At 39.2% G+C, this 13,813-nt stretch overlaps 2 protein-coding genes across 2 annotated transcripts in view; both read left to right on the top strand.

Moving 5' to 3' along the window:
• Window positions 1-9,430, top strand: part of gpr176 (G protein-coupled receptor 176) — a 32,602-nt gene extending 23,172 nt beyond the window's left edge. The window contains exon 3 of the mRNA XM_030128944.1: window positions 7,819-9,430. Coding sequence (XP_029984804.1) covers window positions 7,819-9,055 — 1,237 coding nt within the window. The 3' untranslated portion in view covers window positions 9,056-9,430. The remainder of the gene's footprint in view (window positions 1-7,818) is intronic.
• On the top strand, window positions 3,825-4,649 carry LOC115415389 (uncharacterized). The gene has a single exon (XM_030128945.1). The coding sequence runs from the start codon at window positions 3,906-3,908 to the stop codon at window positions 4,506-4,508; it is 603 nt and encodes a 200-aa protein (XP_029984805.1). The 5' UTR covers window positions 3,825-3,905; the 3' UTR covers window positions 4,509-4,649.
• Window positions 9,431-13,813: the final 4,383 nt, after the last annotated feature.

Raw genomic sequence — 13,813 nt, 5'->3', positions numbered from 1 at the left:
CAAACCATCATATTCTAGAACAAGGTGTCAAACTCGTTTTAGTTCAGGGGACACATACTGCCCAATTTCAACCCATAACAACCTGTAAATAATATCAATTTCAAATGTTTTATCTTTGTTTCAGTGTGAAAAAAATAAAATTATATCACGATAATGTTCACATTTATAAACCTATCTTTTCACAAAAATATGAATAATCTATTCTAAACCATTCATTTCCTGAAATTTCTCAAGATGTGTAAATGAGAAGCTGTGGCATAATAATGTTAAAATTGCACTTAAACAACAAAGAAATCAAGTTACCGTTTGTAGGTTTTTGTGATATTATTTTACTGGTCCCTCTTGAGATCATACTGGGCTGTATGTGGCTCCTGAACTAGAATATGATGGTTTGGTGTACATTAAACTAGAACACATTAGATAAAGTAATTCATGTTGGTTCATCTTGGAATACACCTGTAATAAATTTGCAGCAGTAAAATGAATAAAAAATATCATATATTATAATGAAAATACTGACAGGGACCATTTCACTGTTCAATGACGACTTCTAAGTCAGTTTCTTTAACTGAAGTAAAGCTTTGAATCTAGAACTCCTACTTGTAGTGGAGTATTTTGACATTGTGCTGTTGTTATTTTTACTGTCATAAAGGAACTGAACAGACACACTGTCTGGCCAAAAAAACCCAAGTGGATTTTTCTAAGCAAATAGATAAGAACCTTCTGTTGAATAAATACTGTATTGGTTAATATTTTTCAGCTGCAACAAGTTGTTTGACCCTAACTAATATACTGAGTAGCTTCTTATTTCTTAACCCTTTATAGGTCACTGATACAAAATACTCTGAAATTCAAAATTTCAACTGTTATGTGTTATTGGAGGACATAATGAGACTTTATTACTTCTGTAATATTTTTCAAAATGTTTAATTGTCATGCAGAAAATCAAGGTCAGTGGCATTACAATATTTTGTTCCTTGCCCGTAAGTGTGAAAACAAACAAACAAACAAATTATATATATATATATATATATATATATATATATATATATATATATATATATATATATATATATATATATATAACTATCAAAAGTCATGAAAAACAATGGTAATGCAATCAAGTACTAACTCCTGTGTGTATCATGTGACTAAAGCAGACAGAAAAGAAAACATGGAATGCCTAAAAGCACTGTTTTTGGCTTTACAGTGCCATAGATATTGATGTAAGAACTGAAGTGATTTTGGTTATTATCAAGAAAACATGGAAAATGGATAGATATCAGCTCTGAAATTAAACTCTTATGAGCTATTTTTGTTGTTATCATTATATTTGTCCAAACAAATATACCTTTAGTTGTACCAGGCATTAAAATGAACAACAAATTGAAGAAAACAAGGGTGGTCTGTTTATTTTTTTCATGACTGTATATAGCCACTTATGGGCAAGGGACCAAATATGGTAACATCACTGACCTTGATTTTCTACATGACAATAAAAAAATTTGTGTAGGACTTTATTTTGGGCTAGGCAGTGTTTAGATAAAAGATAATTGCTGTTTGTACTTAAAATTAAAGCACATCTTTTACACAACAGATCAAAACCAAAAGAGCGCTATGTCCCTGAGTCAGATGAGGGTACTTGTGTCTAAAAAGGGCTAGTGTTCACCTCCCACTCACTTTACCTGATGTGGAAGCACCACTCCAGGGAAGTGGATGACTTATCGATTCTCTGATCAGTTTATCTATACGTTGCTTAGCGGGGTCAGTCAGCGGGGGTCCCTGAAAGTGGAGACACAGAAGTTGAAACATCTATGAGACCACTTCAAACAGGACTGAACTTTCAATGATTGCTTTTCTTTTCTTTTGGTTTGTTTTTTTGGAAGTAGAGAACCTTTTTCTATCTCCATCTGCACCCTGGGGCCTGGATCAGAGAGGGTAGGGGGCTGAGATGGTGCTAAAACCTGCAGCTAAATCCTGGCTGGAATGGCTGCAGCTGCCCACATACAGCCTCTTAAACACAGAGTTGACTTTCAGAATGATGCTGATGGTGTGCTTTGTAATCTGAGAGCTGCGTTTTTTAAGTTTATGTTCCGACTGCAATATAAGCATTAGTTTCTGAAAGCAGTCTTTTCTGAATCTTCGTATTCAAAAGTCCCGTGTGTTAGAGACATTGGCGCATGGGCAGGTGGTCATGCAGCGCAAAACAGAGAAAACTTGATTCCAGTGAAGACGAATATGAACAGTTTACCTGGTTGCAAGCAGCTCTTGTTAGTGAGGTGCAGAAGTGTAGATTATCCAGACACATGGGAGAAAACATGCAACAGAGACCTGCAGGGCTCTCTCTCTCTCTCTCTCTCTCTCTCTCTCTCTCTCTCTCTCTCTCTCTCTCTATATATATATATATATATATATATATATATATGTATATGTGTATATATACAAATGGCAGGTAAATAGTAGTACAAATGTATTGAAATCAAATTGATGGATATATGGTGGTGGAAATACAGCAGAACCAGGAAGGAAGGTTCACAAGTAACTGATCCAATAACACAGACCTGTCTTCTTAGGAAGTCCATTCTCTGAGGCCGTTCTTACCAGTTTTACCAATCTTATCTTCTGTATCTTTATATTTGTATCAATTTTATTACCTCTCCCAAGTGTAACAGCGGAGGTAATGTATTCATCGGGGTTTGTCTGTCTGTTTGTTTGTCTGTTAGCAAGATAACTCAAAAAGTTATGAACAGATTTGGATGAAATTTTCAGGAACAAATTATAAAATTTTGGTGGTGATGGGGGTTGGGGGGGACTGATCTGCCTTGGCGGAGGTCTGCTCTCTCTGAGTGCTTTTCTAGTTATGTCTTCTGTTTTTACCTATGTCCTTGTACAGCACTTTGGGCACTTTGCGTTGTTGTAAATGTGCTGAAAAACACCTTTTGTCTTTTATTAGTTCATTAGTCTTGTCCATCAGCCCTGTTGTGTCTCACCTGTGTTTCTACTCCACTCCTCTGTCCATCTCTGTCTCAGTAGATTTCCACTCCTCTTCCATCCAGTGCAGTTTCCATCCTTTGGTTTTGTCTCCACTCACACTCACCTGTTCTCTTTTCTGTAATCACGCTGTTACATAAACCACTCACCTCTTTGTTCTCTGTCAATTTGCAATGTGTTACTCAGTATTACTCACGTGTTCCTGTTTTTTTTTCCCCATGTTTCTCTTGTGCAGCTTCTGTCTCTTCGGATTTTCTGTTCAACTCCCTAGTTATTTTGCAAGTAATTTTAGAAAAAAGTTTGTTGTCATTCAAGTCTGTGTTTGGCCTCTCCCTTTGTCTTACAACCCTGGCACAGCTTTAAAGTAAAAATCACAGCACATAGCACATAAATGAGCTTTTGTTTTTACAAGTGGCAGGTTCATTTTGGAAAATAGGAACTTTGAATCAGTGAAGGACAGGGAAAATCAGGCAACAAATGTGTTTTGGTCTATCTACAGTAGTGGAAAAAAGTTTTTGGACACAATTAAGATTTTACGCAATCTCAAATATGAAATATTTGCATCGCCATATTGATATTTTGTCACACTCCTGTTAACTACTATGAAATAATAGGTTATGCAAAGCCTGGAGAAGGGTTACAACCAGGGGCATCCTGTGGGGGGTGTGCCAGGAGTACGGGGTGGATGGCCCCTTGCTGGTGGCCATTCAGTCCCTGCACTGAAGGAGTGCAAGCCTGGTCCACATAGCTGGTAATAAGTCGGACCTGTTCCCTGCTGAGGGTTGGACTCTGCCAGAGCTGTCCTTTGTCACCGGGTCTGTTTGTACCTTTTATGGACAGAATTTCTAGTCACAGCCGGGTGGGGGAGGGGGTCAAGTTCAGTGGTGGGAGGATCTTGTCTCTGCTTTTTGTGGATGATGTGGTCCTCTCAGCTTCATCGAGCAGCGACCTCCAGCTCTCACTGGGGCAGTTCGCAGCTGAGTGAAGCGGCTGGGATGAAGATCAACACCTCCAAGTCTGAGGCCATGGTCCTCAGCCGGAAAAGGGTCGAGTGTCCACTCCGGGTTGGGGAGGATGTCCTGTCTCAGGTGGACGAGTTCAAGTATCTCAGGATCTTATTTACGAGTGAGGGTAGGATGGAGCGGGAGGTTGACAGGCAGATTGGGGCAGCATCTACAGTGATGCGGACACTAAACCTGTCCGTTGTGGTGAAGAGGGAGCTAAGCCAAAAGGCGATGCTCTCGATTTACTGGTTGATCTACGTTCCAACCCTCACCTATGGTCATGAGCTTTGGGTAATGACCAAAATGAGATTCCTTCACAGGGTGGCCGGGCTCAGCCTTACAGATAGGGTGAGGAGTTTGGACATTTGGGAGGGACTTGGAGTAGAGTCGCTGCTCCTCCATGTCGAGAGAAGCCACTTGAGGTGGTTCGGGCATCTAGTGAGGATGCCTCCTGGACGCCTCCCTGGGGAGAGGTTTGGGGCATGTCTATCCAGGAGGAGACCTCGGGGCTGACCCAGGACATGTTGGAGGGATTATATCTCTCAGCTGGCCTAGGAACACCTCAGGATTCCCCTGGAGGAGCTGGTGGAAGTGTCTGGGGGAGAAGACTGTCTGGGCTTCTTTGCTGAGGCCGCTGCCCTCCGGATAAGCGGATGAAGATGAGTACAAGTACGAGTATGAGTACGAGTACAAGGGGTTATGCAAAGCAGCAACTATATTTCTTTGACGTTTTGTAAATTACCTTTGAAGTAGGGCTGCACGATTTTGGCAAAAAAAAAAATCCCGATTTTTTCCTCTAAAAACTCGATTTTCGATTTTTGGGTAAAACTACAAAAGACAACAGAAGTCAGCATGCCGTTTTCGTGAGCAGCCCACAATGCAAGGCACTGCTCTGACCTCAAATCTGTGATGGTATCATGTGATGAACCCACAGAAGTTTATTTTTTCTTAATTAAATCTTTATTGAATGAAGTAGAGTATACAAACAATGTATACAACAAGAAAATAACATAAGTTTGCCAGGGGGAATATGGTACTCAAAAATATATTAAAGTTGAATATATTTATCTAACCTTAACCCTCCACCTCTGATCATGAGATGGAATGTCTTAGTGGAAGTGAGCAAATAAATTAAACATAAAAAGACGTTTAACAGCTGACTGTTAATTATAGCCAGAACAACAGCTGAACTCACAAACACGTTGGCACTTGAGCAACGACCTCCGTACAGTATAACAAATGAACGTTTGAAAATTTGAAAATTTCATGCATGTTTTATGATGATTGCAGAATGTGTGCTGCTGCAGCTTCATCTCAGCCCTGGTTACACAGCTGAAAAAGATTACATTGCCTCCATAGCAACTAATACAGTCAGAATGTTATCAATTATTTATTCTGTATGAGGGAGTCGAAGCTGTGGATGTAGTGGTGAGAGGAGGCTCGTGTACATACACTCCAACGACTGCCGATTAAGAGACAATCCAGGGAAATAAGCAAGTCCTTCATGTGATTTGCTTTGACCACAATGAAAGGATAAACATAGGGTGAGGGGCTTTACATATTATCTGTTATTTTAATATGAGGAGATGAGGCTTTACTGTTGTGCATTTATGAACACCCACATTTACTACTACAGCTATGGAAAGAAAGTGAATATAGACCCTTTACCTTTATTAAAGGGGTCATATTTTGCTAATCCCACGTTTATTTGTATATTTGTGGACCCTAATAGTCCAAAAAGTTTGAATTTGAACCCTCCAGGTGCTGCAAACCTATCTCTATATTCATTTTGGCAAAAATCGAGTGGATTGCTACAACCACTTTTAATCCCTACTTAATTTGTTACGTTTTATAACTAGTTACGTCACGACTTCTGACAAACATTTCTCCGAGTATGACATAATTGTTCATCAGCAGCAGCGGTTGTAGTAAAAACTGAAAATATGTCCAAACTTCAAGCTAATGTACCTAAAATGTTCAGTTGTTGGTTGCACAGGACAGAGCAGCACAGCCAACAACCTGAAGGGGTGGGGCGTGAAGTGGCTCATTTGCATTTAAAGGGACAGCGCTCAAAATGACTCTTCTGGTGTCATTACTCAGAAATAGGGTTGAAGATGGACCTGTGGAGTTGGATTAATGAAGAATTCAGACCCAAGCGTAGCATTTACAGTTTATGTAGACCACAGGGAAATGTTTTAAAATGCATAATTCCATTTAAAAATGCCAAATATCACTCCTTTAACTCTTCTCAAACCAGATTACAATTTTCAGTTTTTAACTTATTGACAGTATTTGCTGTTTTCTTCTAATGACAAATATTATTAACATTACAACATTCCTCTAAACCACACTTTTAGCTGTTTAATGTCCTTTGTTAATTGCAATTTTCCCTCCATTTCAATAGAATATACAGCTTCCTGCAGTAGAATGTTGTCCAGATAAGAGAGTGTTCTTAGAGTGTGTTCTTAAGAGAGTGTAGTGTTTTGTTTTTGTTTTTTTACAGATGGAGGGTTTTTTTTTAATTTTTTTTAATCAAGGCTTTTTATTACAATTTTGAAAAGTATAAATACAATTCCATTTACTTTACAAGCACCCCCCCCCCCCCCCCCCCCGAAACATTACAAATTCCAGAGGAAAATACATTTTACACACATATACTTATACACTACACTCTACAAATTAATCTCATCAGGGTTTATTGTTTCAAAGTGAGCTAAAAAAGGTTGGATTTAGTCAAATAATCAAAAATTGCTTCCCAACAGCTGCTCAATTTTGAACATGTCTAGAACATGTGTACCAGGGTAGCTGTCACATGTCGGGTCAAGATCCATCTTAACTTTACACAGTCTTGTTTTCATCCAATGAAGACAATGTACAACTCTGAATTGAGTTACAACATGTCTAAACATATAAAAGATGTAAATTTTTTGTTGTTTATTTTTTGCCACTGTTCTTTTGAGATCTGTCTGCCCAAATCCTACTCCCATTTCTTTTTTAAGTGAGCCCAGAGACACCAGCCCATAGGTGTTCAACAGCTGATAAGTAGCACCTATGGCTAGATGGAGCATTTCTAAGTAATAACAAAAATCAGGATACTTATAAGAATGGTTTGAATCAACTTTCAAGGTTTCATTTACTTCCACTGATGCAGAAAAATAGCTTTTAACCTGTTACTTGGACCTTGAAAAACTACTTGAACCTTTGGAGAATGAAGAACAGGGGAGGATAAAAGCCTTTTTTACCAAAAACTGACAACCACTTCCTGTTTTTCTGCAGCTTCTGTGGAAGATTCTGCACTCGTCCTGACAGTTATTGTCTAAAAGCAGTGTCAGAATGGACTGTTAATGCACCATATGAGGCATGATTGCAACAATATTGCTCTGTATATTCTGTTATAATGGTGAGATAAAAGCAATAAGACACACATTAAAACATTTTAATTTAATCTGTTGGTTTTTCTTTACAGGTAAAATAAGTGGTGTCAAGTTTTTACCAATTACCTGCATTTTACCTGTGAATTATATAAACGTAAATACTTGTATACTAGCTCTTACAAATGCAAGATAAAATGTTTTTCTCCCGATTAAATTTGCATTTGTAGCTTTAATTCATGGAGAGATTCATTGTTTCTGTTTGACTTAATTCAGTATCTTTGAATATTTTCCACAGAATCACACACTGTTGATGTTTGCATTTAAATATACTTGTTTAATTTTTCCTTGTAGTTGTGATTCTTTTACTTTAGAGGTAGTTTTTAGTTTTACAGGAGATCACCATTATAATTTGTTGAAAGGTTGATGCTTTATTCTTGTTTTCCCTCCAGATATTACTCAGTTCTGTATCCGTTGGAGAGGAAGATCTCAGATGCAAGATCCCGCGATCTGGTCATCTATATCTGGGTCCACGCTGCGGTAGCGAGCCTCCCCGTGTTTGCCGTGACCAACGTTACAGACGTGTACGCCACTTCGTCCTGCTCCGATGACCACGCCCACTCCTTAGGCCACATGGTGTATGTGTTGATCTACAACGTGACCACGCTGATCCTTCCTCTGGCGCTTGTCTTCCTCTTCATGCTGCTGATCCGCAGAGCGCTCAGTGCCAGCCAGAAGAAGAAGGTGATAATCGCAGCGTTGCGGACGCCACAGAACAGCATCTCCATCCCATATGTGTCACAGAGAGAGGCGGAGCTACACGCCACCCTTCTAGCTGTGGTGCTGGCTTTCTCCGCCTGCAGCGCCCCCTATGGAGCCATTGTGGTTTATCGCACTGTTTTGACCGATGCCGCAGAGCTGCCCGTGTTGTTGTACCTCACGGCCCTGTGGCTTCCCAAAGTGTCCCTGCTCACAAACCCAGTCTTGTTTCTGACTGTTAACCGCTCAGCACGTCACAGCTGGCTGGACCTGCTTGCACGGATTCACAGACGTTACAGCCGCCGCAACGTGGTCAGCACCGGGGGTCTGGCGTCTTTAGGGGCGGAGGGTGCCATCGGTGAGCCAGTGGGACTGGAGACCGCCGGCCGCTCTGGAAGCCAGCTACTGGAGATGTTCAACATTGGGCAGCAACAGATCTTCAGACCTTCTGAGGAAGAGGAGGAGGAGGAAGATGTGGAGAATGAGATCGCCTCTCAAGGCTCAGCGGGTTGCTCTGGGCCAAAGGAGGACAATAAGGGTGGGTCCAAACTTGGGAGCCTCAGAGGGGAGGTGGTCACTAAAAAGGACCCGGTTCAGGGCTCAGGAAGTGGACTAGTCATCACAAAGGAGGCCCCCCCTTCCATCATAGCGCCCCGGGCCTCTCCGGTCCAAACGTGTGCGTACGCCTCTTCATCTCAGGTGGCTCCAGCTACACCCACAGAAGCCGAAGACGCCACACAGTTTGGGTTTGGGCCATTTGAGCTGCCGCCGCAGTGGTTACCTGAAACCAGAAACAGTAAAAAAAGACTCCTGCCTCCTCTGGGGAACACACCTGAGGAGCTGATCCAGACCAAACTGCCCAGGCCGAGAACAGAACGGCGAATCAGCAGGAACAACAAGGTCAGCACCATCCCCACTGTGGACCCTTGAACCCACCCCCTCTAGAACTGGATGCAGCTCAGCACAGGTCAGACCTCCTGGCAGGAGGCTGATGTGTCCAGCTGTTCTGTGAGATAGTTTTGGCCCCAAAAATCTCACAGATGCAGCTGTTTTCCCAGTTGCCACAAAAAATGTTACCATTGTACATTTCTGCAAATCCACACACACTGATAATGTCAACATGTGTTCAAGAGATAGAAGGTCATTTGAGGTGGACTGCAGATGTTGAAAATCCAGGACTTTGACATCAGAGGTTTTCAGGCAGTAGAGCAGGGGTGTCAAACTCATTTTAGTTCAGGGGTCACATACAGCCTAATATGATTTATAATGGGCCGGACTAGTAAAATAATAGGATAAGAACCTATAAATAATCTCAACACCAAAGTTTTCTCTGTGTTTTTGAGTGAAAAAAGTAAAATTCCATAAAGAAAATGTTTCCATCTACGAACGGTACTTGAACATAACATGAACAAATATGAATAACCTGAAAATTCTTAAGAAAATGAAGTGCAATTTTAACAATATTGCGCCATTTTATCATTTATACATGCAAATCACACATCTACAAATACACAAAACATTTATTAACAGGCAGAGTATTGGTAAAATTCCACTTACTTCTCTTAAGACATTTTAGGTTGTTTATATTTGCTCTGGTTATTCACATTTTTTTGTAAAAGGCTAGTCTGTAAATGTAAACATTTTTTTTGTAATTTTCCTTTTTTTTTTTTTTACACTAAAACAAAGAAAATATTGTTTTTAATCATTATTTATAGGGTATTATGATAGTATTTTACTGGTCTTACCCCTTTTAGATTGAACTGACCTAAAATGATTTTAACATCCTTGATTGTTAATATCTTCAGTGTAATTTTTTCATTTCACAAATTCATCCCACGGGACAGATTGGACCCTTTGGCAGACCGGTTTTGGCCCCTGGGCCGCATGTTTGACACATGTGCAGTAGAGGCACTCTGGTTAGGGTTAGGAAAAGACAGTGGTTGGTATCACTACTATCACTAAATACAATGTGAGTCTACATTAGCACATTTTTCCAAACTTTTTCTGTATTGAACCATAAAGACCCAGTGCTACTAATTTTTCTCTCTATTTAACCTTTATTAAGTGATTTATTACAATTTATTGAAATATTATCATCTGTATTTAGCATTTTTCAGTGTAAATCATCTATTTTTCCCCTATATTTTATTAGCCAATCATGTAGATGTTCATGAAAAAGAGCAAACTCGAAGGTTATTGTATCAAAACAGAGAAAGTTGCTTTTTCCTAGTGTCTTCATCCACTGTCATTGATCCAGCTCCATGGGTTTTACTGGTGAATCAATGCTGTAGAAGATGACAGTGTTTCCATGTTCACTACAGAGCCTCTGAACATCCAAATGGGTCATATCTGATGACCATGAAAAGATGAGTGTATTTTACACCAATTATTTACATGTATTGATAGGATTAGTGGATCAACAGGTGTTAAACAGTTTAGATCAGTGGATGCTTTTGACCGTCAGTGGATGTTTGGGTCTTTATGGGTTAAACCAACAATCTCAGAACCAAGTGCTGTTAGTGCCTAATCAGAATAATTTTGTAGTGATGTGAAAACAAACAAAATTTGACATTTACACACATACATTTCTGTGTTAAAGACCTGTTGCCTTGGATGCGGCTCAGATCATAGACCGTGGACATGTTTTTATATAAATAAAATCATCATCAAATGAATATAGTCTCTCACTGTGCTGATTTCTTTTGTAAGTAGCCAAAATAAGCAAGACAATCTAGAGCTAACCAGGCATTTTGTTTTTGTGTTTTGTTGTTGTGAGAAATATAATTGACCCAGTCTTTGTACATTATCAGTTCATAACATGTATGTGGATATGACAGTGGTTTGCAGGAGTGTAAATGGTAACATTGTACTCTAGTTGAGCTGTAACCATTGTAGAAGTCCAGGTTTTCCTTTACAAATCATGCAGCAGGTTTTTCTTACTGTATTTGATAAAATTTCAGATATTTCATGTGTAAAATCTGCTGTGAGTTGAAAACCTTTTATGACTGGGGACTTCTTTAATGGCTACGTAATAGAGATGACAGATACCTTTAGAAAGCTGTCCATTCTGAGTCGAGCTGCCATCAACAGTCAAATGAAACACACTGTACAAATCGAATTATCCTGACAGATGCACTGATAATGGAAAATGTATTTCCATACAAAACAATAAAGTGAGGATATTGAACCTCCAAGCAAAACACTTTGTAAAATGGTTATGCTGTGATTGCACTCTGTAAATGAACACATCCCAGTGTGAGTCCTTTCATTTAATCCTTTGTAGGACTGTTTTTGTAACAGGTTTTACTTTAATACTTTGGATTAACTCGCTTCCTGGCCCTTTTCTGAAGTCCTGCTTTTGGAACATTTCTTCTAATGTGGTAGATGTTGTTGTTTGTACTTTAAATGTAAGTCGATTTGATAAAAATGAAAAATGCAAATGTACAGTATGCAAGTACATGTTATAAAATGTGAAATGAGAATTTACTGTTGTGTTGGTGCTTCTTTTTTTTTTTTTTTTTTTTTTAGCAACCAGTTCCAATTAGAAGCATTAAAGTGTATTATATATTCAAATTAGGTTGTATTTTCAGATATATATGGTGCCAGGCACAACAAACCCCGCCCCTTGCATGTATTGTAGCTTATTTTGGCATCAATCCAGCTGATGTAATCATGTCTATACATGCGGTGATGTCAGCACATCAATTGCCTCTATATGTGTGCCCAATTTGAAGTAAATTGAAACAAAATTGATGTTTTTATAGACATTTGAAATTTTGCCCATTAAAAGTAAATGGGGAAAAAAAAAAGCTTTTAAAAATTCATAGAAAACTGGAACTTTGACCAACTTTTCCCAGAGTGTAACCACATCTCTTATGGGTCATATAAACCAAATTTGGTATGAATTCAACCAGTAGTTTTGCTGCTACAGACATGTGAAATTTTGCCCATTATATGTAAATGGGAGAAAAAAAGATTTAAAAAATTCATAAAAAATTTGAACTTTGACCTACTGTTCCTAAAATGTAATCAGATCTATTCTGAGTCACTGGTAATCTATAAATTCAATGTGGTATGAGTTCAACCTGTAGTTTTGCTGCTAGAGTGTTCACAAACAAAGAAACAAACAAACCGAACCAAAAACATTACCCCTTGCCTCCCCTTCAGGGGGTGGGGTAACAAGAAATCCCTCAGGGTGAGGATCTATTGTCAGTCTGCTTTAATCAATAGTATTGATTTCTTCCAGGTTTCTAGTAAATCAATTGTGCATTCAACTAGCTGTAAAACCCAGAGAACAGAGTAGAATAGAACGGTGAAAATACAGACTTAAAAAAAACATGAAAAACTGTGAAACTGTCCAAAAATGTTCACGTCTCTGACTCTGACATCAGCGTTGTTGGATCTGTCGTCTTTGTGATGCATAATGCAACAGTAGCAGCCTCCACCTGAACCGCTGGGTGATGTAAACAGAGCTGAGCTGCACTTCAAATATTTGTCAAGCCGTAACTCCCTCTGGGGTTACCCACAATCCCCCGCTACATCCACAAAGAAGCTGAATCTACGCTCTGCATCCTGCCCATGCTGTTATCAGGTGAAATTGCGCAGTCGAGCCTGACCAGGAACAACGACCATTGCACCTACTTAGACTGTTAATATGTTTATTCTGATTCATCACTTTTGGGGATGACTGTATCAGTGCGGTTTACAGTAGGTATGTGTGTGTAGATTCACAGGTTCACAGCGCTGAACGAACACCGAGTTGAGAATATGGTTGGAAATTCACTAAACAGCATCATTGATTTCTCTGGTGTAATTATTACAGAATACTCCGGCCTTGGCTCATGCGGTACTTCCCACCTGATTCGATTCAAGGCTTATTCAAACACTGCAATCTTTAACTCCCACTGTCATAAAAGCAGATACTGGATGCAATAAAAAAGCACGGTGGTGAGAAAGGTAAAATACAGAGGTGTGGATTCATCTGTCATTTTTACACGTTGACTTTTTAGCGCAGTTAAACTGCAAATATGGTTTTGTTTTGCCTGAAAATAGTCTAATTTAGGATAAAAAAATCTTTTGTAAGGCTATTTTTAATATTTGAATCCCTCTAAAATCCTCAAAATCATAAAGGAAACTCCTCATCAGTATGCTCAAAGTTACAGCAGTACTCTTCCACATGGAGGAGTCACATTAGGACTTGAATATTGACAGTAACATACACACACAAAAAAACTTTTTTTATGCTTTCATTAGCATCAGTTTCCATAGCTAGGATAACAGTATAAAAGGAGGCTAAGATTAATGTTATCAAGCATTTTTACATCATACAGAACATAGTTATAACTACTCCTTTTTAAGTTACTCGTTTTTTTTTTTTTCTACAGGGGTTGGACAAAATAATGGAAACAACAAAATATAATTTAATATGGTGTAGGTCCGCCTTTTGCGGCAATTACAGCCTCAATTCTCCGAGGTATTGATTCATACAACTTGTGAATTGTTTCCAAAGGAATTTTAAGCCATTCTTCAGTTAGAATACCCTCCAACTCTTTTAGAGACGATGGCGGTGGAAATCGACGTCTTACTTGAATCTCTAAAACTGACCATAAATGCTCAATAATGTTGAGGTCTGGGGACTGTGCCGGCCATACGAAATGCTCAACTTCATTAGAATGTTCCTCATGCCAT

Source organism: Sphaeramia orbicularis, chromosome 24 (assembly GCF_902148855.1).
Source record: "Sphaeramia orbicularis chromosome 24, fSphaOr1.1, whole genome shotgun sequence".
In the NCBI taxonomy this organism is placed as follows: domain Eukaryota; kingdom Metazoa; phylum Chordata; class Actinopteri; order Kurtiformes; family Apogonidae; genus Sphaeramia; species Sphaeramia orbicularis.
Note: the sequence above shows the minus strand (reverse complement) of the source record. Positions and strands in the feature narration are given on the sequence as shown.

What these genes read in the sequence shown, in the direction of transcription:
- LOC115415389 (XM_030128945.1), top strand. Translation starts at nt 3,906, where the DNA reads ATGATGTGGTCCTCTCAGCTTCATCGAGCAGCGACCTCCAGCTCTCAC.